The sequence below is a fragment of the Mustela putorius genome, unplaced genomic scaffold (genome assembly GCF_011764305.1).
Source record: "Mustela putorius furo isolate JIRA1106 unplaced genomic scaffold, ASM1176430v1.1 tig00000407_pilon_pilon_pilon, whole genome shotgun sequence".
Taxonomy (NCBI): Eukaryota; Metazoa; Chordata; class Mammalia; order Carnivora; family Mustelidae; genus Mustela; species Mustela putorius.
This window is the reverse complement of record NW_025421373.1, coordinates 22988278-23015605: the sequence shown is the minus strand read 5'-3', so window position 1 is coordinate 23015605 and position 27328 is coordinate 22988278. Positions and strand designations below refer to the sequence as shown.

Here is a 27328-nt window from a genome sequence, read left to right as displayed (position 1 = left end):
TATGAGCCATCTTGACCGAGCTACGCTAGGGCTCAGAGTCTTCAGCTCCACTGCTGACGTCAGGAATCAGCACCTGCATTTTAATAAGACACCTTGGTGACTCATATACACATTAAAATTGAGGAAACCTGCCTATAGACCTGCTTCTTGCCATTAGTCTGTGGTTAGGGAACTAATGGCGGTGACAACCATCACGGTCTGGCTATTTAGGGGCCTCCTCTGTAACACGACAGAATTGCACTAGATGACCTTCATGGTAGGGGGGATGAGGTCGTTCCTAGATGCACCACCTGACCCTCCTTACACTAGGTTTGTTTTTCCAGATACTATGTTTACATTTTTTTTTTTTTTTTAGAATAAGGGGCCAGTATTTAAAAATTGGGAAATTTCACATAAATATCCAGACTGCAGGCTTTTATCAAAATATTGAACAATTTGGGAAACGGGCCACCTTCCACATAATCAGTGTCCCCATGCAAAGCACAGACACAGCCCTCGCTCTAAGTGTTTCCCTACCGCTGGTGATATGAGGATTACAAATCAAACCCAGCGGCTGTTTCCCACCTGTCTCACTAGCAAAGATAAGAAAGTTTGATAACACACTGGGACAAGGGTGGAGGAAAATGGTCCCCTTGCAGACCGGGGAAAGTAAGTCGTTATGATCTCTAAAATGGATAATCTCCTATCATCTACGACAATCACTAATAACACCTACCCTTTGACCAAGTAATACCAGTTCTCGAAGTGGGTCCACAGACACCTGCACATGTGGGAAACATAATTCTAAGGCACATGTAGAAGGTTAGTCATTGTAGGGATGTTTGTAATATGCATGGAACTATGGATTGAACTAACCTAATTGCCCATTGGTAGAGGACTGGCTAGATGAATTATAGGACAGCCATTTGATGAAATAATGAGGAGCTCTGTATGTTCCAGTATGGAAGGAGTGTCTCTGAAATATTTCCTGAAAAAAGAAGGATGCAGAACAGCATGCGGGGTCCAAAGCCCTTTATGTGGTGGAGAGTATTTGCGAAAAGATGCTCAAGGAATGGAACACTGGCTGTCCCTGGAGTCGGGACCTCGGAGACTGCTGTACAGGGGTGGGAGGGAGCCTTCTTACTACCTACATTTTTTTTATCTTTTGAACTTTGAGTCATGTTGATGTGTTCCCTACTCAAAAGCCTGAAAACTAAAATCTTTCGGAGGTAAGATTCTGTGATTCTGACCCTACATGATTCTAATGTTTTACAACCTGGTGGACCCAAGTTCTTACACTTCTGGAAGGCTCATCCTTCACAAGGCTAAGGTCTCATAACCTGCAGGCGGGCGTTCTCCTGGGTCGCCAGCCCTGCCCTGTCCCTGAGTCAGGCTACTCACCCCTGTGAGCTGAGCAGCCCTGCAGGGGGTCTCCTTAGCCAACGAGGTACAGGTGCGTGAACCTTGGCATGTCCTAACGAAGCATGCCTTGGGCCCTTCCTTCCCTCCTTCACCTTCTCTGTCCTCCTAGGGGAGCGTTCTCAGTGGTGCGCAGGTGCGTGAAGGTGCTGGCTGGCCAGGAGTATGCTGCTAAGATCATCAACACCAAGAAGCTCTCGGCCAGAGGTAGGTGGCAGATCCATGCCTTGCTTGCCCCTCTGGGGCTCTTCTCCCCTCCATGCTTTGGGTTAAAAGCAGGACCTGGGTGTGACCCCCTGGGTGATGCTGCAGAGGGAGATTCTTCTTCCTGTGGGTATTATGAGAACAGACCCCTCCATTTTCCTTCCTCATGAGATCTAGACAAGAGGACACAGCCTCTCCGACAGGCCAGGCTCTCTGCCTCCTACCCAGGGTGAAGGCTAAGGTGCCAGGCGGGACTTCCTTTCCCTGCCCTTCTGCCACTTGCTTCTTTTCTCATCTCCAGACCTGTGCACCCACCATTCCCTTATCTGGCTCCTTACAATGCTGACCCTCTTTCAACATTCAGGTTTCAACTCAATGTCACACCCTTTGAGAGAATTCCCAGACCCCTACATCTGAGGCCGTCTCCCCCATCTTATATCGGTTATTACTGTTTACCTTCTTTATGGCTTTCCCCCAGTCCCATTTGCTGGCTTGGTCCCTTACTTAACATGCATCTTGGCTATAAGCTCCAGTGGGTGGGGACGGCTCTCATTCCCTGCTATACCCAGTACCTAGGACAGCAGCCAGCACATCCTAGTGCTCTCCCGGTATCCAGTGAACTCTAGGGGCATCCTGCTTCAACCACACTGGTCCACCCTCTCATCCCTAACTAGTCCCTAGAACAGGGGCTCCCAACCTGTCCTCACCCTGGAACCCCTAGAGAGCTTTAAGAACTCTTGATGCTTTCCTCCCCACCAAGGGGTTGTGACTTCATCCATATGGGGTGTGACCAGGATTTGAAAAAAAAAAAAAAAAATCCCCAGGTAATTCTGGTTTGGAAGTGGTCCTAGACCAGCAGTGTCAGCATTACCAGGAGATTGCTAGAAATGAACATTCTTGTTTCCAGGCTTAAGAAATCAGGATCTGCATTTTAGCAAGTTACATTGGTGGTCCATGTGGATATTGGAACTTGGAAAGCCTGCCCAGGAGCCTGGCTTCTTGCCCTTAGCGTGTGGTTAGAGCAGTAATGGTAACATCCACGGTCAGTGTGTTGGAGAAAGTTATCTTCAAAACTCTAGTGCCTTCTCTGAATGGTGTCTAAGCTGCCTTGGGGACCCTTGGAGGTGGAGGGTGTCCTGCCGGGTGCGGCGGGTACAGGTGCAGCGCGGGAGACGTCATGCGAGGAGCTGGCGTCATGGCCAGGTGTTGATCTGGCATAATGCATCTGTGTGGTGGCTGGTGCCCAGCAGGTGTAAGGTTCACAGAGTCTGGTACAGGATGTTCACACGGCCCCCCGCAGGCCTCCCAGCAGGCCCCATGTTGGACCGCGCATTGCCGTCTTTCATCTCTCTGGCTCAGTGCTGCTGGGAGCCCAGCACTTTCTCCTAGTTACTGAATTCCCCCGTGGGCAGCCAGTGTCCTGTGGGGAGAAGAGGCTGGATGTGTGGAGGGTGGTTCTCTGAGGGTCGGGGGCCGAGATGGCACACATTCGGCATGGAAGCTGGTGTGGACGGACGATACCGGTGGAAAGTCTGGAGCTGGAGCCAGGGGCAGGGAGCCAGGGTGTGTAGGGCGGCTGTGGGAGCGTGGCCTCACGTCCAGATGCTGGGACCTGCCTGGCTTCCTGTGGTGTGAGTGGCAATCTGGCGCCCTTTGTGTGCTTTGGGTCTCTTGTGATCAAAGGAGATGTCCCAATCCCTGAGATACAGGGCGGGGGCGGGGTGGGGGCAAGATTAGTGCCATGGCTTGGGGCGACTGGTTGATGTTACTACAAAATGAGGGAGGGTCAGGGTTCAAGGTCCTCCCTGGGCACTGGACCTCTTAAGCCACTTCACAGTATTCTCAGAGCGACACCTCTCCCTGCCTCCTGGTTCTCAGTCTCTCTCTCTCTCTCTCTCTCTCTCTCACACACACACACACACACACACACACACACACACACACGCTCTGACAGGAAGAGACAGATGTGTATGGGAGGCAGTGGAAGGGGCACTGTCCCTTTTCTGGAAGGTGACTAAGCATTCCTTGGGCAGTGGGGACTCTGGGCAGCGCCAAGGGGAAATCAGCAAGTCCCCTGTCTTTGGCCATTTGTTGGGACTTTGATATCCTTACAGGAAGGCAGCCCAGGCCTAGCTGAGTGTGGAGGGTGCGAGAGGGGAGGTTCTCAGGGGAACCATCTCAGAGAAGTCTGCCAACTGCAAGGCTTCTCTCCCCAGCGGGAGAGGAGGAATAGAGCTGCTTCTAGCAGGTTCCTTTGTTTGCCACTTATGGTGCCTGGGGAGGGGAGAAGTTTGATGCTGAAGATTTGGCAACATACCCTAAGCTTCCCCTGCTGTCGCCCCTGGGGACTTTGGCAGCTCTCTGCAGGGGGGCCCGGCCCACCCGGAGTGTCCGTCCCTCCCTTCACCCCAGGGAGCTGCGGCTTCCCCTTCCCCACCCCAGTCAGCCTCTTGTTCTGTTGAGTGGCTCCCCAACCCAGGAGATTATTTTTTCATACGTATTTTAAAAATACCCTTTTAGATAAAATGCTTGTAGTGTAAACAATTTCAAGAAGTCTTAAGGACATGGAATGGAAAGTGAAAATTTTGCCTGTCTCAGGCCCTGCCAGATCCCCTCAGGAGCCTTCAAAAAAAGTGGCTGCCTTAGTTCCATCCTGGAGGGCTGGAGTCAGTAGGTGAGGCCCAAGCTCCTACAATGAAAAAACCCCGTCCGCAGCGACCATAGCTCGCTCGCTCAATGATAACCCCCTGTCAGGGGGCTCCGTAGGCTTCCCAGCCACAGCCTTAGCCAGTGCAGAGAAGAAACTCATTAATATTTTAGGGGATGCTGGGCACATGGATGTGGCTGGTGCAGCCAGGAGTGACTGGCAGGGGTACAGAGACCTCCATAGTAACCATTGGCCACTTGAGCGCTGAGAGATCACCTCCTTGGCTCCCGGGCACCCAGTCCCAGGACACTGGGCGAGAAGCGTGGCACGAGCTCATTCATGCTGCCTCTCAGCTTCAGGTTCATGCTCTAAGGATCCAAAGACAGATCCTTCTCATCTTCCTCAGCTTACTCCCCACCCCTGCCTGGCAATCTTGGCCCTTGGGATTATTCTTCCAACCTCCCAGGAGCAGAAACCCAGTTGAGGCCCTCTAGAGGGTGGGAGCATTTCCTCTTCCAAGACTTGGAGGTCTATTTTTTCACCCCTGGTTTCTGTTCCTCTGGTCAGAGTCCCACCTGCCCGGTGGAGCGCCCCCTCCCCCACCTCACTCTGCAGGTAGAGCCTTCCAGGCTGCCTGATTGTACTTCTCCTAATGCTCTGCCCTGCTGGCACTATCTGGCCCCAGGAGCTTCACCTTCAACCTTACTTTCACTTACCCTTGCCTGCCAAGTTCTTGGGCAGGGCAGGGCCCCTTAGCCCCAACACCCTGGAGGCCTACCCCTAGGGAGGGAGGAGGAAGGTTCACAAGGTATCATGGTGAGCATTAGGGACAATCCTTCCAGGTACTTGGGCTGGAGGAGTCCCTTGGGAATTTCACCATTGGGAGGCTGTTATCTATCTAGCTGAATAGATTGATTTGTCAATTAATTAATTATGAGAATGGGAGGCAATATGGTACAGTAATTTTGAACATGGGTTGAAATCCCAGTTCTGCCATCTCCTTGGACACGCTGCTTAGTGGCTCTGGGCCCTGGGGCATGGCTGTGACTGACAGACAAGGTTTTGCTTTCATTGCACCTGTTCTCTAGGGAGGAAGACTGTAAAAAACATTAAACATAGAAACAAGTGAGGTAATTTTAGGTAACAACAAGTTATAAAGAAAATGAGACCGGGTAGTGGGGAAGTGATGGGGCAGGAGGGACCCTCAGAAAAGGCAGCCAGGGGAGCTCTTTGAAGAGGTGATATTGTGCTGGACCAGCCTGAGGAGAAGGAGGCAGCCATGAGAAGACCCAGGGGAAAAGCATCCTAGGCAAAAGGTCCAGCAAGTGCAAAGGTCCTGAGGTGGGAAGGGGCTTGGTGTGCCTGAGGCCAGAAAGGTGGTCACTGTGGCTGAAGCTCCAAGGCCAAGATGAGGGAGGATCAGCGGGGTCTGCCTGGCCATGGTGAGGAGTTGGGGTTGCAAGTACAATGGGGAGTCTGAAGGGTTGCTGGAGAGTTTGAAGCCAGGGAGAGATAGAATCTAATTCATATTTTAATAAGAGGTCCTTGGCTACCAAAGACTATTGGCTGGAGTGCGGAGAGCATCCAGGAGTGGTTCCTCAGAGCTGTGGGTTCTAAAGAGGCTTGACCACCTTATTGAGTGACTTTGATAAAGGGACTGCTCCTTATCACTGGGCCTCAGTTTCCTTACCTACAGAACGGGGCAAGGCCTCAGAGGTCAAAAGAAACGCAGTCCCTACTTCCTTTAACGAATGTTAGAAAATAGAAACATGTCAGAGATACAAAAACTGGTGAATAATATATATGTTTACATAAATTCAACAAATTCATGCTAAAAGCCCAGAGAGTGGCAATGTGGCGTAATTGGACAATGCACGAGATGATTGCCAGGTTTATAAAAATAGCTCCTGGCATTTCTGGTAATGAGGGCTGGCTATCAGGCCCAAGTGTGAGGCTGTGTGACCTGTGTGTCCTTTCAGTGCCGCTCCTGGGTAACATGATGTGGTGGTGAAACATCAGAATTCTGTGCTTGGGTCCCTCAGCCCCTGAATGTACAGGCTGGACCAACCTTGTTCCCTGAACCTATAGCCCCCAGCCCCCTCTGATAGGCCCCACTTGACTGGCCTGGTTTCCAGTTCTGCTGGGGATGGGTGGGGTGGGGGAGAGGGTTGTAGGGCTGGTGGTGGGTGGTGTCCAGCTGTCCGCAGTCCGCTGAGGGCCCTCAGCAGCTCAGAAGGGAGAGGCCCCTCCTTTGTGCAGAATCGGTCTCCTACCATCCTGGAGGCTGGGGAAAGAAGCTGGGTGGGGGGGCAGCGGGAGGGAGGGGGGACCAGGGGGAGGTTGCCTCCCCCAGTGTAGGCAGCCTCCCTTCTCCTAGTCCATAGTCCACCTCCAGCTGGGGAGTTGAGCTTACGCTCCACGGAGACAGGCGTGGACTTAATTGCTTTGCTGATGAAAAATCCACATTTCAGTATTGCTCTTGATCTGTGCAGCCCATGGAGGGAGGGCAGGGGTTGCTCTAATGAAGGGACAAGGGAAAGGGGAGCTGCCTGCCTGGGGACAAGGGCTGGGACTTTCTCTGTCCTTACTGCCTTCCTTGGGGGCTGCGTGCTCTGAAGGGGCCAGAGACTGGAGTTCGAATCCGGGCTCTGCCTCTGCGTGTGTGCGTGGGGTCCCTCCTATGCGCCCCAATTTTCCATTCAGAAATTGGGGGCTGGTGGAGGTGGGGGCGATGAGTCAGGGTGCAGAGAGTGCTACAGCACAGTAAAGCACACGCCTGGAGTCTGACTGCCTGGGTACAATGTGTGGCTCCACTGATCACCACGGATCACGTGTGGCTGTGAGCCCGGTACTTCGTTTCTAGGAACCTCTGTTTCCTCCTCTGTAAGGTCGGAGCGTGAAGGCACCTCCCTCGAAGGGTTGTTGTGAGGACTTGAGATGGGCTTGAGGTGCTCTGCACGGTACCTGGCGCGTAGTAAATATTCTACTGGTTCCCTTTGTGTTCTGGTTCTTTAAATTAAGGCATTAACTATGGAATTGTGAAAAAAGCACCAGAAAGGAGATTAAGAAGTGCCTAAAATGGGGACAGTGATGCCCACAGAGTAGGGTCCTTGGGAGGACTGAAGAGAGTCACGGGTAGGATTGTTCCCGGGAGCCCCAGGGTGGGAGACCACGGGACAGATTCTGAACAAGTCCTCTCTCCCTGGGGGTCTGGACAGAAATCCTGGAGAGCAGGTGTGAGAGCTCCAGGTGGTAAAGCCCAGAGGCTGCCACATATGGGCTCTACCCTACAGATTCTCTGGGGTGTCCCTGGCCCAGAGTCCCCTGGAAGGGAGGCAGCCTCTGTGAATTAATATAGCTCTTCTGCTGCACAGAAACACCCCCCCACCAGAAGGTTGATCAGTCCATGGTTTATTCTATAATTCAATGACTTCTTGGGCATCTACTATGTGCCGGGCATTTGAGTAGATGCCAGGGGTACAACAGAGACCAAGCACTTGCCCTTAAGGGTAAAGGTCCCCGTGAGCCAAAGTGAGATGTGCTGTCCTGAGGCCCTGGGAACACAGTGGAGGGGCCCCCTCCTCTTCTGGTAGGACAGGCTGCCAGGAGAGGGCATATTGAAGGACAGGTGGGCATGAAGGAGTGATGGCCAGTGAAGGACAGTGGGAGGTTGAGAGGGAAAAGTTCCAAGCTGAGAGAACCACATGGGTGAAGGCCCCCAAGCCTGAGTGCAAGGACTAAGCAGGGGGGCTCTGGGGAAATGCCATTTAGCAGGGTTGGAGTGCCCTGCGAGGGGCAAGCCTGGAGACGGGGTAGCAGGAGCCTACCTGGGGTGGGGTAGGAGGTGTTCCAGGCTCTGCAGATGGGACTTGGACATGCACCTCATTTGAGAACCCCAGAAACAAAGGCCCAGAGAGAGGAAGGGACTTCCAAGACCCTGCAACCCCGCCCCCTACCACCCTTACTCTGCTGCTTCCCACCGCCTTCCTGGAGAAACCAGAGGCTCTGCCAGAAAGGCAAGCTTATCCAGGCGGGGGTGGGGGGCAGGGGCTGCCTTGGGGGCGCAGACCATAAGAGGCCAAGACAGAGTAGGTGAGGTTTCCTCCCTCACCTGGGACTCAGCTGGGCATCTGTGTTTCAGATCATCAGAAGCTGGAACGCGAAGCCCGCATCTGCCGCCTGCTGAAGCACCCCAACATCGGTGAGCTGGTGAGGGTGTGTGTGAGGGGGATGGGTGGAGCCTGGCCCCGTGCCCCCCCCCCCCCCGGCCAAGCCAGTGGGTCTTCTGGGCAGGGAAGGCAGCTTTTCTCTTCTCTGGGGATGGTGGCAGTAGGGATGGGAAAGGGGGTGCCTTTAATGGTCTCCACGTTTCTCAGAGACCAGCTTGGTTGGGGGGAAGGTGAAGAAGGGGCCCTCCCTCCTTGCCCACGCTGCCGGCAGCCTCCTTCAGAAAAGCTGTTTCAGGAAAACTCCCGAAGCTCCAAAGCTCCGGGAGAGAGACAAAAATAGGCCAGGCGTGGCCTTGACCATAACAGCCCACTCCCCAAACCTACCCCAAGCTGAGTCAGCCTGGCACTGTGGCCTGCCCACCTACCTAGACCAGCAGCCTGCCTGCCCCCCAGAGGCAAGCTCCAAGGTCTTGCCCCAGGGGCAGACTGAGCACAGACTGCAGGGGAGAGGCTGGGCCTAGACCACACTTCACGGCCTGACCTCCCCTCCTCCCCCATGCAGGACTGGAGTTCTGCATCCCTGCCCATCAGTGTTCTGAGTTGGGGTGGCGTGGCCAGGGGAATGGGGAGGGGAGGAAGAGCAGATTCTAGATGTAGTCCTGTCAGGGAATGGCTGTGTGACCTTGGGTGGGAGCCCTGCCCTCTCTGAGCCATTTCCCCCATCTCCGCAAGGAGACACCCTCTGCATCACGTGGGCTTCCTCTTTAAAGGTGGATTCTGGTTCAGTGGCTTTGGGTGGGGCCCGGGATTCTGCATTTCTGTCACGCTCCAAGGCAATGCCAAGGCTGCTGCGTCAGACCACACTTTGAGGAACAAGGCCTAGGTGCTCTCTAAGGAATATTCCCACTCGGGCAGCCACCATGCCTTTGGCCTTGGTAAGGAAGCATAGCTCAGTACCCAGAGCCCCAAGGGTTAACCCTCCTGTCAGAGAGAAGCGTCTCAGTCTGCTATTTATACCCCAAAGGCACCTCCCCTTCCCCGTGCCCAAGGAAGGGGAGCAGAACTGCGCAAACAGCAGCCAGAGGCTCCAGGACCAGAATGAGAGGAGGGCCAGCAAGGCGGCTGGTGGGGGGCAGGCCTGCTTGTACCCCGATCCCTGACCACCGGCTGACAGACTCACTGTGTGGCCTCAGGCAGCTCCTGCCCTGCTCAGGGCCTCCAGCTGCCCAGCAGTATGATGGAGGGGTTGAGAGGGAGCTCTGACTCCAAAGTCCCATGGTTCTTAGAAAAGCGATCAGCACCAGGGGAGGGAGGTGGGGAGTGTGTGTGTGTGTGTGTGTGTATGTGTGTGTGTGTGTGTGTGTGTGTTGCTGCACACTACAACTGGCTCAGGTCAACCCTGCCTCCTCCTCCCTTGCAGCCTCCCCTCCCCCCTCCCCACTGTATATGGGGAGCAGTACCCTATGGGCTCTGGGGCTGACAGTCTGCAGCTCCAATCCTGGGTTTGCAGTTTAATGGCTGTGTGACCCTGGACCCATTGCTGAACCACTCTGAAGCTCGGTTTTCTCATCTGGGAAATGGCAATGATACCCGCCTTGTAGAATTATGATGATTAATTAAAGCATAGCCCCATGACAGTCCCGAGGTAGGGGCTGCTCCCCCTTGTCCTCAGTCTATACCTTCGCACAAGACAAGCTCTCCCGAAACGGTAACCTCCGTGCAATTCTCACTCTCCCGAGCCATCACAATGTTTGGTCACCAGATCAGGGCGCTGTGTTTAACGTGCTGGTTAAGAGAATGCGGTTTGCTCCTGGGGTCCAATCCCAGCTCTGCTGCTCGCTAGGTGTTGGGGCGCACAGGTTCGTGAGGGCAAGCACAGAAGCTGTCTTTTACAATTGCTGGGCAGGTAAAATGAGAAATTGCAAGGAAAGCACTTAGCACAAGGCTGGCCTGTGGCAAAGTCTTAGAAATGGTGCCTCACCATCATCATCATCATCATCATCACTGAGGCCTTTTCTCCTTCCTTCCTCCCCTCCCCTCCCCTTCCCTCCCCCTCCTTCTCCCTTCTACCTACCTTCCTTCCTTCCTTCCTTCCTTCACCTGACGGCAAGGGTATCCAGGACCCCACCACGTGTCAAGGCTAAGGATGGGTGGCAGGAGTGAGGATGGCATTGGGATAGGGGTAGCTAATGCACAGAGACGTGGAGAGCAGAGCTGAGCCCTGGATCAGGAGGATTTGGGGAAGAACCCCGAAACTATCTCAGGGCTGCAAAGGCCCTGCTTCATGAGCCTCCAAGCATCTCACTTCTAAGTAGACTATAATCTCCCAGAAGAAGTGAAGACAGGTGCAGCTGTGGCTGCAGAACCCCAGAGGCAAGCCTGTGGCTGGAGGAGCTGGACTGAGCCCTAGTCAGCCTGCTGGGTGACTCTAGCCACGCTGTAGTCCACGTGGGACTGGTGCCCAGCCCTGGGGGGGACCAGATCAGGGAGGCCCTGGCTCAGCACAGGGGGTCCAGCTGTGCTGCGCACATGGGACAGGAACAATGCCCCACGCTGTACCATCACCACCTGCTGATGGGGCCCACCCTGAGGCCACCCCAGGGAGCAGGGGACACCCTGAGAGTTTAGCAGGGGATTTGGGGGTAGGCAAGAGGAGTGAACTGGTCGGTGAGGTAGACGACAGCGTCCTCATTTGTCAAGTTCTCCTGGTGCCGGGCCCTGAGTTGAGGGCTTTACAAGCATCATCAATTATCCCCCTGCAGCAGGCCAGTGGTGTTAGCACTATGGGTAAGAAAGGAAGCTCAGAGAGGTTACCTAATTTGCCCAAAGTTACACAGCTTACAGGAAGCAGAGCTGGGAGGTGAGCCCAGCAAGAATGACTCCAGAGCCCAGATTCTCACCATTCCATCAAACCTCCCAAGGGGACACCAGGAAGTGTGCGTCAGAGGGCAGAGGCTAGGATAGCAAGCACTGCCCTTCAATTTCCAAGAAAAAAAACCATCCCTGTTGGAAATATGAAAAGAATGTCAGAAATTCGTGAGTCCAGCTATATAAATGAAAACTAGGTTACAGATTTGTTGGATCTATGGAAATATTTTAAAAAGTCAAAAGCTGGCAACATAGCTCAGTGACCACAGACATGTCAATCTCTACCACGTGGTGAGACCCTTTCATACCCCATGGTGGCGCTTGAATCTTCCTTTTCCTCTTTGGCTTTGGACTGTTCTTTCTCAGGGCAGCCTTCCCTGAGGGGAGTGGAGGTTTTATGTGTCCTGTCTCCTGGGTTCTGAGCTGTGCTGGTGCTCCCTCTCAGGGACGAAAGCCTACCCCAGTGCCCTTATGCAGGTGGCGGCTGGAATCCAGCCTGTGCTCCCCTTGCTGGCTGCTTAGATGGGCAGCATTCTTTTCCTTTTTTATAAAGATTTATTTATTTATTTGAGAGAGAGAGATCACAGGCAGGGGGCAGGGGTAGAGGGAGAGGGAGAAGCAAGCTCCCTGTTAAGCAGGGAGCATGATGTGGGACTAGATCCCAGGACCCTGGGATCATGACCGGAGCCAAAAGCAGGTGCTTAACCAACTGAGGCACCCAGGCACCCAGAAAGGGCTTTGTTTTTGTTTTTGTTTTTAACTTTATCTGGCTACACTAATAATGCAAGTTTATGGTAGATCAATGAGAAGACAATTTTTTTTTGAGAAGACAATTTTTAAAGTATATTCTACAGCCTTGGGACTTAGAGGTTATACTGTATGATACATGTTTTCATATGATACATGATGTCTGTACCTTCTCAGATGTTTCTATACGTGTTGTGCTCCCAAGGTGCCTGGTCGGTTCAGTCCTGGTGGAGTATGACTCTGGGTCTCAGGGCTGTGAGTTCTAGCCCTGCATTCCGTGCAGAGATTGCTTAAATAAATAAATCTTTAAAAATATTTGTGTTCCTGTTCTCCTCCATCTCTAGCCACCTTCTCCCCTGCCCCCATAGTAGATGCCTACTCTGATGTATTTGACACCGGCTTCTCCAAACTTTATGTGCAGATAAGAGAGCCATAAGCCATTGGGGGGACTCGATACTGAGTCAGAAACACGCGCATATGGCCAGAATTCGGATGGCACTAGGGCTCGCAGATAAAGCAGAGAATCTCACCCCACCCACCACTCCTGCCCTCCCGATTCCCCTCCCCAAGGTCCCACAATGCCCGCTTTTTTGTATCCTTCCAAAGACACTTATGCCACAAACAGGCCTAAATACATCTTTTTAAGTACCATACACACTGTTTTGCACTTTGCTTTTTTGCCAAACAACATAATTCAGAGATGATTCGGAACCAGGGGAAACGTAACTACCGTATTATCTTAACAGCTGTGTGATCTTCCGTTGGGCGACGTATCCTGATTCTCTGAGCATGTACCCCGCTCTGTGGACGTTTCTAGGCTGTGGCTCAGGGAAAGGATGTGAATCTGTCCTGGGAGAAAATGCAGTTGGCTAGCAGGGTACAGCCCCTGAGTCAGCTCTGGGCCTCGGTCCTTCCTTCCAGAATCTCAGGGGGTAATTTTGGGAGATCTGGGCTCCTGGGAGTCTTGCCCCTGTTCTTGGTAAGTGAGGTATGAAGAGATGACAGTTTCTCAGCAGGCCTACCTCAGGGACCCTCGTCCTCCCACCAAGACCAGCTCTCTTATCTCACATCTGGTTGCCCAGCGTGGATCTTCCCCAGGGTTGGCCCTGGGTGAACACCGCCTGTGTGCCTCATGGAGTTCTCACAACAAGGCTGCAGGTCCAGGAGTTTCATTCTCATTGTTCAGGCAAGAAAAGAGAGGCTCAGAATGGTGTAGCAACTTGCGTAGGGTCACAGAGTGAGCAAGTGGCAGAGATCTGAGCCATTTCCCTGATGCCAGACTATTCAGCCAGGAAGCTAAGGGTTGGAGGAAGGAAGAGACCAGACTTTGACCAAAGCTGGGAAGGGTCTTTCATCTTTAAACCTGGGCCTCTTTTGACGATGCCCGAGGTCAGTCACCATCTCTCACTGGCATTTGTCAAGGCACCTGTTACCTAGCTTGTGCTCAGTGACTGAGAAGTTGGTATGTTGGCCATTGGAGGGGTGAGGTGAGAGGGCGGGAGGAGGTGGAAGCAGTGCTTCCGGGTTAACTGGCTGCTTGGGCCCCTCCCACAGTCCGGCTCCACGACAGCATCTCCGAGGAGGGACACCATTACCTGATCTTCGACCTGTGAGTCTGGGCCCACCCCGGGTCGTGCAGGGGCTCGAGGGGCAGTCTGAGCAGGGAAGACCTAGGTGGGTCCCTTGGCCTGAGTCCCAAATGCTGCCAGGCTGGGCAGAATTCCCTTTTGAGACGGAAGTGATAGGCCTGCCACCCAGACACAGCGGGTGGGTCATCCTGAAACGCCAACGCACACTTGTTACTTCTGCCGTCTTACTGCTTTGTTTCTATTTGTGGCCAGCGGTGCTGGCTTCCCATGTCTAGTGGCAATATAAAGTTTCTTTCTGGAGTAATTCTCAAGTTTTGAAAGCCACTCAATCAAATGACAAACAATAATGAAATGATAGGTTCTTGGGTTGGCAGAGAAACTCAGCGAAGACACTGGCCCCATCTGCTGAAAACAGTTAATCATGGGGAAGGCTCTGCATATGTGGGTACAGGAGAGCTCTCTGGGCCTTCTGCTCAGTTTTGCTGTGTGCCTCACATTACTCTAAAAACTAAAGTTTATGAAACAAACAACAACAACAACAACAAAAACCCCAGCCCCTGGGCTTCCTGATGAACCTGAGTGATCCCCTCTGAGTGTCCCACCCCCTGACCTAACTCCAGCGTGGACCCAGCGGGAAAGAAGGGCAAGTGGGGGAGGGGAGGGCAGTCCACGGAAGGGTGGGATAGGAGCCAGGAAAAGGGCTGCAGCGGGAGGCACCCCAGGGCCCCAGGGACTCCTCCCTTTGGACTGAGATTCTGAGGTCCCTGGGTCACGCACTTAGCTTCCCAGAGACTCTTCCAGAAGAGGCGACCGCGGGGGCCTTCGTGGGAGGGTGACTCTGTGCCTGTCTCCCCAGGGTTACCGGTGGGGAACTGTTTGAGGACATCGTGGCCCGGGAGTATTACAGTGAGGCCGATGCAAGGTGAGCACCAGGTGCCTGGGGGCAGGGCGTCTCCCCCACCTGCTTCCCAGCTCCCCAGGGGATGTCCACTTTCACAGGGGGACTCTGTCCTCTCTCTCCCCAGTCACTGTATCCAGCAGATCCTGGAGGCCGTTCTCCACTGCCATCAGATGGGTGTGGTGCACCGGGACCTGAAGGTGAGTGACGCACCCAAGGGGGCAGCTCCCCTATGAAGCCAGGGGGGTCATCAGAATCCCTTCAATTGCCCTGAGTTGGGCTGGGCTGGGGAATACCTACCCCATGATTCCGATGAGGAAATGGGGTGCAGGGAGGAGTAGCCAAGCTTCGGATCCAGTCTCCTGATGCCCGGGCCCACGTGCTCTGGGCCAGACCAGGTAAGCTGTTGTAAGGTCGCCCCAGTCTGGCTCTGGTGGGGTCCAGGTCCCAGCCAGGCCACTCTCCAGCCACAGGGCCTCAGCTGCCTTGTGGTGGGGTTGCCATGGCAACCTCTGCTGGGGGTTGCTTGTTCTGTCAAAGGAGACAGCACAGTACCCAGTGCGCAGGGACACCGTAGTTCTTGTTTCTGGATCCCTGGCAGGTACAGGCAGAAGAAGCACAGGACTTGGGGCCCCCAGGGTCCTTCCTCTTCCCACTGAAGGAGAAGAAAGGCCTGGGCAGATGTGCAATCTAGGGTTGGCAGTAGCCGCATAGCCTTGCCTGGTCGGCACAGATTCCTCGCTCCCCTCTGCTGAGCCTCAAGTTCCTGCGATTTTCAGAGCAGCAAACAGAGGCCTACAGAGTCTAAGGGACTTGCCCAAAACTCTGCCGTTCAGTTGTGCCTGAGCTAGGATGGAGCCCTGGCCTTCTGACCCCAGCCGCTGGGCCTGCGGGGGTCGGGGCCAAAAAGTCACTCATCGCAGCTCCTGCTCCTGCAATGGTCCCTTCTAGGGGCCTGTGAACCTCTGCTGTTTGGCCTTCAGTGACTCTGAACTCACTTCTTCTTTTTTTTTTAAGATTTTATTTATTTATTTGACAGAGAGAAATCACAAGTAGGCAGAGCAGCAGGCAGAGAGAGAGGAGGGGAAGCCGCTGAGCAGAGAGCCCGATGTGGGGTTCAATCCCAGGACCCTGGGATCATGACCTGAGCCGAAGGCAGAGGCTTACCCCACTGAGCCACCCAGGTGCCCTTCTGAACTCACTTCTTGAGAGGCAGCCCCCTCGAACCACTGAGAAAGTCTCCTTTCATCTTTCCTACTCTGGCCTGTGAGCCCTGGTGCTGCCCTTGGGGGCCACCCAGATCAGGCCTCCAGCTCAGGCCTGAGGTCCGTGGGTGGCTTCATGGTACCTCCTCCCTCTTGTGCAGGCTGTTCTCCCCCATCTCCACCCAGAACAGGACCCCCCAGGTCCTCCTCAGCCTGGACCCCCTCTCTGGACACTCTCCCTGGGTGTCCTCCACCAGGCCTGGGCCCCTCTCTGGGATCCAGCGTTCTGCCCAGAAGCCCTACCCACCCCCGACTCTCACAGTGGAGCTCCATGGGGCTCAGTCTGGACCCACAGGCAAGTGTGCAGTCCAGGAGGGTCCTGGCCAGACGGCAGGGCCATTCTCCCAGAGGGCCTGTTCCTATTATAGCAACAGCCCCTGCATGGGAGGAGAAAGGAGGAGAAGGAGCACAAATTTAGGCCACTCTGGATAGATTAATTAGTGGCATATTCATCAAATCAGGGCAGGACGGCTACCAAGACCCAGGACACATTGGGCGCGCAGTCCCCAAAGGATAAAAGAGGGCTTCATGAGGGGCAGATGGAGCTATATTTGTTTAGGTCCCACCTAGCTTTGGGCAGCAAAAGGTCAGAGGTGGGACCCCGTCAGAAGTCCCAGTGGGGAAGGGGGTCAGGGGAAACCGGCTGTCTCCAGGGACGTGGAGCCCAGGCCCCCACCCCAGCTCCAGCAGCGATTCTGAGTGCTAATGCTCACCGCGCATGTGCCGTGGGCCACTGCCAAGGGCTCTGCGCGGATTATCACGACTAATCTGTACACCAGCCCATGACGTGGGCTCTGTCCATTTTTCTGAGAGGAGACCAAAGCTACAAGAAGTCAAATGGCTTGTCTAAGTTCCATAGCACAGAAGTGGGGGAGCTGGGTCAGAGGCCAGGGCTACCTGACTGCAGAATTCATTTCAGCCCCTCTCTGGCCTGTGGGGGCGGGGGACATTTCCTGTTCTTTACTCCCAGTGGAAGATAGCAGTCTCGGGGCCCCAGAGGCCAGGTGGCATGTACAAGGGCCCACGTCTCTCAGTTCGACGTGTTTGAGAACGTGGCTCTCGAGCCAGACTTTGCCTCAATTCTGATTCTGTGCTTTATCAGCTGTGTGACCTGGGTCACGCCACTTAACTTCTCTGAGCCTTGGTTTCCTCATCTTTATACATATGATAAATATGTATGAAGTACCCACTATGTGCTGCTCTCTGCCTTGGGTGTCGGTGATAGAGTGGTAGACAGACAGACAGGGAACTCACTGTCTGTAGAGGTGACAGATAATGAACAAGCACAGAGACAGATGGGGGGGGTTACAAATTGTGGTATCTGTGACGGTAACGACAAGTTGCTAAGACTGAAGATACCTGGGGGGTCCTCCTTTCGATAGCCATGGAGGGACAACATAAAGGTGAGAGCAGATGAAGAGAAGACACCAGCTTTGTGAAGCTCAGAGAAGGAGCAAATCAGACAGGGAGAACAGGAAGTGCAAAGGCCCTGAGGTGGGACCAAGTGTGATTGTTTCAGAGAACATAGGAAGGCTGCTGTGGAAAAAGGGAATAATAATGCCCACCCCAAAGGTTGTTGAGGTGACAAGTGAGATGATATATGCAAACACTTAGCCTGGTGGCTGGCACATAGTAGGGGCACAATAAATGTCACTCCTTTTTCCTTATTGTGATGGTAGCTGCCCCCCCAACTCCCTGACCCCATGTCAGCCTTAGCCCCAAACCTTGAGGAGAGGCAAAGGAGGGGATGGGTGGTGGAGAAAGGGTCTTCCTGTTGCTGAAGACAGAGGTCTTACCCTAGGGTAGTCCCCTCACTGGAGGCTGGAGCTCAGGGTTCTGTGGCTGGGATTGAAGGTGGGGGCAAGGCGCCTCTAGATTGTCTGGCTACTCCTCCTGTGGGCTCAGGCCACGGGACATGAGGTTCGGAATCAGCTCACTGTCCTCTGGTTCTTTCTTCCCTCATTTCACTCTTCTCTCTGGTCCTGGGAAGCCGGAGAATCTGTTGCTGGCCTCCAAGCTCAAGGGTGCCGCGGTGAAGCTGGCAGACTTCGGCCTGGCCATAGAAGTGGAAGGGGAACAGCAGGCATGGTTCGGTGAGTGGGGACGGGGGTGGCAGGGGTGTGGGGGCCAGGCTTGTGTTGACACATTGGCCCCTAGGAATCCCAGGCCCAAGCAGGGGCAGGTAAGAGATGGCTGGGGAATCAGCCAGAGCTCCCGGAGCAGAGGTCCCACTGCACAGCCTCTGGTCAGTGGGTGTTGCCCATCTTATCTCCACAGGGGTCAGGTTCAGGGACACGGTTATCCTTAAAACAGTACATGGCCTCTCCACATGCACACGCACCACCATGGCTGGCTGGGGGCTTCCGTGGGTTCCCCTAATGGCCTGGGTGCCAGAGCTAATTATCTTGATTTTACAAACGAGGAACGGAGGCTAAGAAACTTGAAAGAGTTCACGGGAGACTAAAAGGGACAGAGCCAGGATTGAAACTCAGATGACTCAGCAGACTCTGAGGTTTTGGCATAATTGAGTCCTTTCAGCTAGCTGGGGGCACTACTGATCAGTGATTAAGAGACAGAGCTCCGGGTTCAAGTTCCGACTCTGCCACTTAGGAGGTGTGTGATCTTCGGCGAATCATTTCACCTTGCTGAGCCTTTGTTTCCTCATCTGTAAAATGGGGGTGATGATAGCATAGACCTCAGGGCTGTGTGAAGAGTAAGTGAGACCAGGCATGAGCACACACACTCAATAAATAGTAACTGTTCTTATGATTCCTTGTTCAAGTTCTTTGGGTGTCTGTTTATTTCAAACGATCCTTCTGACACTGCTGGTTGGTAGTAGAGGGAGGAATCCCTAATCTCTCATTTGGCAGATGAGGGAACTAAGGCCTCGAAGGAAAAGAGACCCACCAGGGGACTTAGGGCAAAACCAGAGTTAGGGACCGGCCTCCTGCTAGCGCAGAACCAGCTCCTAGAAGGGTGGGGAGTGAGCGAGGGTTCAGCTCAGCCTTCGGCTGATGTGGCAAGGACATTTTGCCTAGAATGCCACCAGCACTTGGTAATGGCTGCAGGAAGGCTGTTAGCAGTGTATGACGCTGAGCAGGACCCCATGGGAAGGACTGACTGATGACTGATGACTTCTGGAGTGGGGAGCGGGGGGCAACAGGTACCCTATGCACCTGTCCACCCTGGTCTAGAGGTTTTGCTGCCTTGCTGGGCAAGAACTTTCTGTCCTCGAGCCACTCTTGGGATGGGGAGTGTGTCCGTTCTCTCCAGGGCAACCTCATCCCTCTTACATGCCAACCTCTATGTGTGCGTCTGCTTGTCTGTGTGTCCGCGGAGCAGGGTTTGCAGGAACGCCGGGATACCTCTCCCCAGAAGTGCTGCGGAAGGACCCGTATGGCAAGCCTGTGGACCTGTGGGCCTGTGGTGAGTCCATCCCAAAGCCCTCTCATCCCCCTGGGCTCCTGGCCCTCAGGGGGCCCTCTCCTTCCCTATCCCTCCCATCTTCATCACTTCTCTTCACACGCAGTGAGGTTTCTCCTGGTCCTCTCCCCAGGGGTTATCCTCTACATCCTGCTTGTTGGGTATCCTCCATTCTGGGATGAGGACCAGCACCGCCTCTACCAGCAGATCAAAGCTGGTGCCTATGATGTGAGTGTCCCTCCTCTCTCCAGGCTCCCTGCCATGCCCTGAGTCCCTTCCAGTGAAAGCCAGCACCCAGTGAGGTCAGAGATCTAAGCTGCCTCCTGTCCGCCCTCCCAACCTACTTAGGCCCTCTGCCACTCCCTAGTTGCAGGGGGGTGGAGCTTGCAGGCTGGGTGGCCCCAGCCTCATGGTTGGGCCTCGGCGTGATGGCACTTAGCCTGGGGCCCTGGAGGGCAGGAGTAGCACCGAATTGGGTTAAGAGGTGGAGAGTAGGTCCCAGAAGCCAGACTCTCACCCTCCCTCCCTCTCACAAATGCACACACGAATAATAATATTAGCTAACACGACACTTTTCTTAATGCTTTATAGATTATTAGAGCTCATCCACATACCCATCTATGACATAGGTACAATTATTATGCCCATTTTACAGATAGGGAAGCTGAGGCACAGAGAAGTTAAATAACTGCCCTTACCACATAGCTAAGAAATGGTAGAGCTGGGATTTGAACCCAGGCAATTTGGCTCTAGCATCCATGTTTCTAATGACCAAGCTATACTGCTTTTCAATGAGGCTGATTCTATCAAGCCCTGTAGTATGCGTTTTATATCATAGTTAATCTTCACAGCATCTCTAGGGGCAGCTGGAAGGTCACCCAAAGTCTTGTCTAAAGTCACATGGCCCAGGAGACAGAACCAGGACTTAGACCCAGCCTTCCGATTCTGAAGTCTGGCCCATAACCACTGGCCTCCTGCTCCCCAGATAAGGCACAGCCTCAGAAGAACAAAGGAAGGCCTTCTTTCCCTCTGGCCCCAGCTCTGATTTATCCAGGGGACCAAGGATCCTGCCCCTCCTTGGGTTCCAGAGAGGGTCCCTGCATGGAGGATCCCAGCGACTCCTGGTTGTGGATGCCCAGTGGATGGGCAGTAGGACCCCTGCCTGCTCCCCTGCCAGTCAGGGGCTGGGGGATCGCAGGGGTGGCCTGGGGTAGGCTGGGCAAACCTGGCCCCTCTGCCCCTTCCAGTTCCCAGTCACCAGAATGGGACACGGTCACCCCGGAAGCCAAGGATCTAATCAATAAGATGTTGACCATCAACCCATCCAAACGCATCACGGCCGCCGAGGCCCTCAAGCACCCCTGGATCTCGGTGAGCCCTCACCTGCGGGGTCCTTTCTGGGAGCCCCTCCTGGCATCAGGGTGCAGACCTCCATGGGGTTCTCACCCTGTCCCCGGCCCCTCAGGCCCAGCAGAGGGTCAAGGGGGCTTCACCCAGAAATGCTGCCATGCTGTGGCTCTCAGGGGAAGTGGAAGTGGGAGGCGTTCTGTGTCGGCATCACAATGGTGGGTGCTTCTGGCAGGGATATCGGGTACCAGGGCTGCTAAGCACCTGCGGCGTTTACAACGTCCTCTAGAACAAAGATTTGTGCTCCCCAAATACCAAGCACCTCTCTGTAAGACATCCCACTGAAGGGGCTTTGGGCAGGCCTGCCTCCCACTCACAGACCTTTCCCCACTTCCTCCAGCATCGGTCCACTGTGGCCTCCTGCATGCACAGACAGGAGACCGTGGACTGCCTGAAGAAGTTCAACGCCAGGAGAAAACTGAAGGTAACACGTCCTTGCCCTCCATAGCCCCCGGACATGGAGTAGCTCGGTTGGGTCTCCGCAGAGGCCAAGAGATTCACTCACAAGTTCTTTCCTTCACTGAGTCAACAAACATGTCCTGAGCACCTACTGTCTGGGCTGGGGGTGACCATAGCAGGGCCATGAACTAGGTCTGGAAAGATCAGGGAAGCCTCCCAAGAAGCCCTGCTGGGCAGGTGGCTTATGAGCGGACACCACAAAGGATGAGCAGGTGTTAGTCATGTAGTCAGAGCGGACGGACGTTCCAGACAGAGAGAAAGCGCGTGCCAAAGTCTGGAAGCATGAGCTTGAGCCTGTAGGGAGACTGTAAGAGTTTCAGCGTGGCTGGCGAGAGGGTCTGGGGGCTGAGATGGAACTGGGTAGGAGACCAGGGTGGGTGAGAGACCCTTCTGCAGACCCTGGTGCAGAACACTGGAGAGGACAAGCCAAGAGAAGCGGACAGGGGTCACAGCCCAGAGGAAGCCACAGTGGGACCCAGGCGGGCCAGGAGCTGCCAGCCTTGTGAGCAAGTGGCGTGTGCTCTTAACCTGTGATAGCTCCTGGCCTGGACCTCACCAGGGACTCCATGAACAGGTAGGAAGAGTAACTGAGGAGTCCCCAGCCTGCTGGAACAGAGAAGCCATCAGAACGCTGAGTGACAGATGCCGAGGGCCTAGCGCCTTCGGAAACTCCTCACCAGCTGTTCCCAGGCCTGATGTGATGGCCCAAGAAGGGGGCTTGGGCCAGGCGGGTGGTGGCCAGCATGAAGCCAGAAGAACTAAGTCCCACCCCACCCCCCAGTGGGAGTGGTCACAGAGGAAATCTCAAAATGTCTTAAAATCATGGGCAGTCAGACTCGGAGAGTGTCCAAAACAGATAGCATCAGAAGCAGGAGGGCCATCCCCTAGGCCCTTCATTGGGACAGGAGTGTTTCTCTATGTCCCCCAGGCTGTGAGCAGGGAGCCCCGGGAAAGATGAACTAGTGATGAAACAAGGTACTGAGCACCAAGACGGAGGGTGAAGGGGGCCCAGGAGGGCAGGGGTTATCGTCTTTGGCCTTTAGGAGTCCCCACCAACAGGTGTCTCTGAGCCCTTCCACCACCTCTGGCCAGGACAGCGGAACCTATTAATATCTTCTGCAGGGATGGCCCTGTTCTAGGAGCTGTGCCAGCTAATGCCCAGCTCGCTCCGGCTTCCCCAGGGAGGCAGAGATGGTCTCCGGGCTGTGGGGTGAGGGCAAAGGGAAGGGCAGGACAGAAGGCTCTGGCTCTGTGTCTGAAGGCAGCACCTGCCTCCCCTCCCCCGCTCGTCCCATTTCTCTCTCCTCTCTCCCCCCTCACCTCCAACCTCCTGTCCCCTCCCCCGCTCCTTATCTTTGCAGGGAGCCATCCTCACCACCATGCTGGCCACCAGGAACTTCTCTGGTAGGTGGTGGGACCTCGAAGTCCCGAATATATCCTGCACAGGTCTGTTGGGAGCATTGCCCTGTCGATATCTGTGGGGCCTCAGGCCAGGGGCCTGGGGAGACTGAGGGCTACAGAGGACACTAAGACTGGGGGTTCAGGTCGTCTGCACCCAGAAAGGGCTGAAGCCGATTGGTCAGCAAGCCAAAGGCCTACAAGGAAGGGTTAGAGGTTGAGTCTGGCTCCCTAACCTCGCAGCAGGGCTGGGGTTCTCAGGTTGGGCCAGCCCGAGGGGTTCCTCCCGAATATTGGGGTGTTGGTTCAGGCAGGACAGAAGCAGTCCCAGGGAGTAACAATTTTCCCATTTCCCAGTACGGAGCCCGTGCTAAGCAGTCCCCAAGCTTTTGCTCAGGTGGCCTTGGTGACCATGCAGTGGGGGCCCATGGCTAGGCAGAGAGAGGCAGGGCCTGCTTTTCTTCAGCTTTGAACCACCTCAGAGCAAGTGCCCTTAATCAAGATGGGCCACCAGAGAGCCTGGGTAGCAGCCTTCCGGCTGGGCCGCAGCCGGCTGGTTAAGGCAGGGAGTACCCAGCGACCCGCAGGCCACAGCCCGGAGCCCCACAGAGAAAAGGAAGGGATTAGTGTCAGGGCTTAGCAAGAAGCTCCCCTTGGCACACTGGAGAGCGCCCAGGCCAGTGCCTGCCAGAGGCTTCTCTCTGGGGAGATAGGACAGCTGACGGGGCCACTGAGCAGATATAGCAAAGCTCACCCGAGGGGCCCTCTGATGGGCCAGGCAGGACACGTGGCCGGCTCCACAGCAAGGGGTCGGCTCGGGCAAGTTCTGGTTCTGACTTTGCGGAGGGTCCACATGCCCATTTAACCAGCTGGACGAAGACCCAGAGGTGGGAAAACTCGGGAACTTCCAATGCGGGCTGGCCCCGCCGCACTGAATCGCCTTCCCACTGTCTCCCCAGACTAGGGTCCTGCACTTCCTTAAACTGAAAGACGAGCCGCTGGACAGTCAGAGTCTTTTTTTAACCTCTGAAGCACCCCTTGGAAACTCGAGTCCAGAGCTCACAAAATGGTGCCCATGGGTCAGTTCCCATCTCTTGATGGCCCTGCGGGACCAGTGGTGTTTTAAAATGGTGGAGTTTTTGAAGAGTTCCAGCAATTAAAAATTAGGAGATTTCACAGAAAACCCCAGATTTCTGTCTTTTCTTGAAAATCGGAAAAAAAAAAAAAGAAAATCAGAACATGTGACCTCATGGGACCCCCCACCCCCAGTTCTGTGGTTTCAGGCTGGTGCTGAGAGGCCCCTCTTGAAGCTGGAGGGGGGACTAGTCCCCCTGTCCCACTGTACACCCCAGCCCAGGAAGCTCACAGAGGATGGACAGTCATTCCTCTCAGCTTTGGGATCCAGAGCCATCCACCCCTGCATTTACTTGCCTGGAAGGGGTTGTAGGTGAACTTGTGAGAGGGACGGGGAGGCTGGGCCAGCATGTAGCCCTCTGAACTACAGGGTGTCTGTGTCCCGTGCTGCCCCTCTTCCCAGGCTCGCCATCCCCAGGCCACCGGGAGAAGGACTTCCAGTGGCTACCGTTTACTGAGCACCTACTGTATACAGGTCCCATGCTGTGCTAAGCGCTTTAGAGATCTCCTGTCTCCTTTAACGTAAGGCATTTGTTTGAGGTCTGAAGCAGCCGGAAGCCAAGCTGGGCAGGGCTGGGCATTCATGCCAGTTCCTGGCTGCAGCCCTCACCAAGGGCTCTGGCCAGGAGGCAAGGAGGGAGGGAAAGAGGAATGACAGAGGTGGGGCCTCCCTTAGCAGCCCTTGCTCTGCTTTTCCCAGGCACCATGGACACCGCCAGCCCCAGCATGGGGCTCTGGAGCTGGAGGGTAGGGAGGCCTCGGTAGGGGATGGGCGCTCTGGCAGGGGTGGGCCCCAGAGTGGGGCATCTGCTTCTTCTCACCGGCAAAACAAGGCTCGCAGCTGTCCAGAGTGAGTAGGCAGGCTGACACATGACCTCGGCAGCAGCATGGGCCTAAAATTAGAGTGGGCCGGGGTGGGGAGGGAGCAGCCAGCCCTTGGCCAGGCAGCCAGGCCTCCGGGTTGGCCACCACCAGCACGGGTGGTGACCAGGATCCAGAGGGAATCCCCAGGCTGAAACAGCAACCCCCGGGGCCTGGGACGCATCGGTCACCTCCTGCCACCCATGGGGCCAGAGGGGCATGCTCGAGATTGCTGAGGACAGGGGAGCCCAGGCCCACCTCGTGGGCCACCGGCAGTCCAAGCCCCAAGGAGGAAGGACGAGCAGAAGGAGGAGGTGTCCCTCAGATCGCTGAGCCGGCTCCGTGCCGTCCGCCTGCCCGCAGATGCTGCTGTTCCTCACCCTGTGGGCCTTGGTGCCCTGCCTGGTGTTGGTAACCCTCTACTTTTTCTCCTCCGTAGGAGGGAAGAGTGGAGGAAACAAGAAGAATGATGGTGTGAAGGTAAGCCCCCAGGAGACGGCAGGGCCTGCCTCTGGCAGCCTTTCCGCCGACAGGGCCTAGTTTTCAGGGCCGGGGCGAGACCTAGGCCTTGCTGAGCAGGTGTGGTCACTCGTGCAATCGGGCTGGTCCCAGGATGGGTGGGGGCCGGTGGGGGAGGGGGAGGTCCGAAAGTCGACGGGAGAGGCAGGTGGCCTGGGGTTGGGGCGGGCACAAGGAAAGGGGCAGGTCTGAAGGAGATTTCTGTGGTTCTCTGGGATGGGAGGACTGGGAAGTGAGAGGGTACGAGGAAGAGACAGACCTATCATGAGGGGTGACCTCCTCCTTCCCAAGTGTGGGCTGGCTGGAATGGGCCCCTGACCCAGCGTGCACCCCAGTCCAACCCACAAAGCCCATGGAGGATGGATAGCCACCCCTCGTGGCTTTGGAACCCAGAGGCACTCACCCCTGTCAAGGCCTGCCAGTTGGGTGCCAAGAATCCCCTCCTCCCCTGACCCACCCCTGTCCACACCCCTGATGCCCGAGCTACTTCCTTCCGCACCCTGCTAACCCCTCCTCTCTCTTCTCCCTCTGCTCTCTGGGGCCTGGCCCCCCCTCCCTCTCTGCAGCTCCCTTCTCCCCTGCCACTGGCTTGCCTTGTGGGTTCTCCTCTCTTGAGACCCTGCCTTTTTCTGGGCTCAGAGCCCTGCCTGGCCAGGACCCCAGGGCTGGGCTGTGCCCAGGATGCTGGAAGGTGTGGGATGCTGTCCAAACACAGCCACCCAGGTGGGCTGGTGGCTTCATGCTTCATTGTAGCAGTATTTGTGGTCTCAGGCCACTGGCTTTGGTTTGGGGGTCGTATGGGAGGGATCTGGGCTGGCTGGCTGGCTGAGGCCAGGATTTGGGTCTTCCTGCTGCTTTGAGCCCTCTGGGGGCTTGAGTTTCTTTATAGGTACAATGGATGGAGTGGGAGGAGTGTGGACTCCATGATTTCTAAGATTTAAGCTTTAAAAACAAAAAAGGGAAAGGAAAGGGAAAGAAGAGAAAGGAAAAGAAAAGAAGAAAGCAACTAAACCCTACCAATCACTTTTCCTTCTCTTCTTGGGTACTTGAGGAATACAGAATTACTTGGTTATCAGCCAGCGTCAGTAGATTTCAAACTGAAATTCTTGGAGCTGGAAGGTTTGGGGGAGGCATCGTTAGCAGCGGATGGGGTAGAGTAGGATAATAAGGGGGTGGCTGAGCAGAGAAGATACTGGGCTTCTCACGCCCACTAGAGCCAGAAGAACTCCATGTAACGGACCTCGCAGTGGTTGAACTTAGCAGTTGGAAGCCTTGGCTGGTTATCTGACTCCCTTGAGCCCGTGTTTCCTCATCCGGGCAATGGGGTAAAAGGGTTTCCCACCTCCCAGGACTGCTTGTGAGGATGAAGGAAGATAATGGGTGTTGAAGACTTAGCAGGGGCCCTGGCATGGGGTACGTGCTTTATGTTTTCTAGATTGGACTTTGACATAAGATTTCTCTTGAAAACAAAGTTTGATCAAGGAAGGATTCGGAAACACAGATCTAAAGCCAAACCAACGTATAAAGTTAACACCTGCTTATCCCAAATGCTATGACGGAATCCAGACTTGAGTTCTGGCTTACTTGCAGTTTTGCATTACCCATGAATCAAACTCTCCCCACCTCTAATTGGAAAGGGTAATGGGGGGATGTGCAATTTGGGGGGCCCTGTTTGGAGCAGCCGGGGCCCTCTCGGCCATAGTGTGTAGACACTGGGGGTGCTCAGTTCCCTGGGAAAAGTCATATGTCGGGAATGTAGGGCGGAGGCCACAGGGGCCTGTGAGCTCTGGTCCGGGTCAGCAGAGGAGGCGGGGGCAGATGGAGGGCTACCCCGTCTGCTTGGCTCTTAGGTTGGCCCTGGCAAAGGGCTGACACAGAGCCACGGGTGTGAGGTCAGGTCCTCCCTCAGGCCGGGTCTTGGGACGAAACTCTCTTCCAGCTCCTCTCCAGGCCAGGCCAGGAGACAGAGGCTGTCTGAGGAAGGACATCGCAGAGCGTGGTGGAACTCCGGCTAGTCACTACAGGGCTTACCAGGGGCCACCGCTGAAGGAAAAGCCACTCCTTCCTGTAGCGACTTCTCAGGGTGGCTTGGGTGTGGATGAGAAGACACCCAAAGGCTCTTCCTGGCCAGACTGTCTCTTTGTAGCTCAGCTTCCTGCCCTTTTTGGGGGCTGGAGGAGAGGAAGCCAGCTGGAAGATGAGAGTAACCAGGGACCCGGCTGGGGTTTGGGGAGCCTGGCCTACAACAGGTTGTTCTGGGGGTCCAGTCATGTGCTCCCCTATGAGTCAAGAAGCTGCGGGTTGGCCGGGCCCCATCGTCCCCTCCTTTGGAGACCTGCGTC

At 55.1% G+C, this 27328-nt stretch overlaps 1 protein-coding gene across 2 annotated transcripts in view; it reads left to right on the top strand.

The window, feature by feature from the left end:
• CAMK2A (calcium/calmodulin dependent protein kinase II alpha) overlaps positions 1–27328 on the top strand; it is a 56735-nt gene that overhangs the window by 13299 nt on the left and 16108 nt on the right. For both annotated transcript variants that reach the window (XM_045079564.1, XM_045079565.1), the window contains exons 2-13: positions 1511–1605; positions 8391–8450; positions 13588–13642; positions 14479–14544; positions 14648–14720; positions 17776–17878; positions 19128–19211; positions 19342–19442; positions 20463–20579; positions 20956–21039; positions 22436–22478; positions 24907–24947. In XM_045079564.1, coding sequence (XP_044935499.1) covers positions 1511–1605; positions 8391–8450; positions 13588–13642; positions 14479–14544; positions 14648–14720; positions 17776–17878; positions 19128–19211; positions 19342–19442; positions 20463–20579; positions 20956–21039; positions 22436–22478; positions 24907–24947 — 922 coding nt within the window. The remainder of the gene's footprint in view (positions 1–1510; positions 1606–8390; positions 8451–13587; positions 13643–14478; positions 14545–14647; positions 14721–17775; positions 17879–19127; positions 19212–19341; positions 19443–20462; positions 20580–20955; positions 21040–22435; positions 22479–24906; positions 24948–27328) is intronic.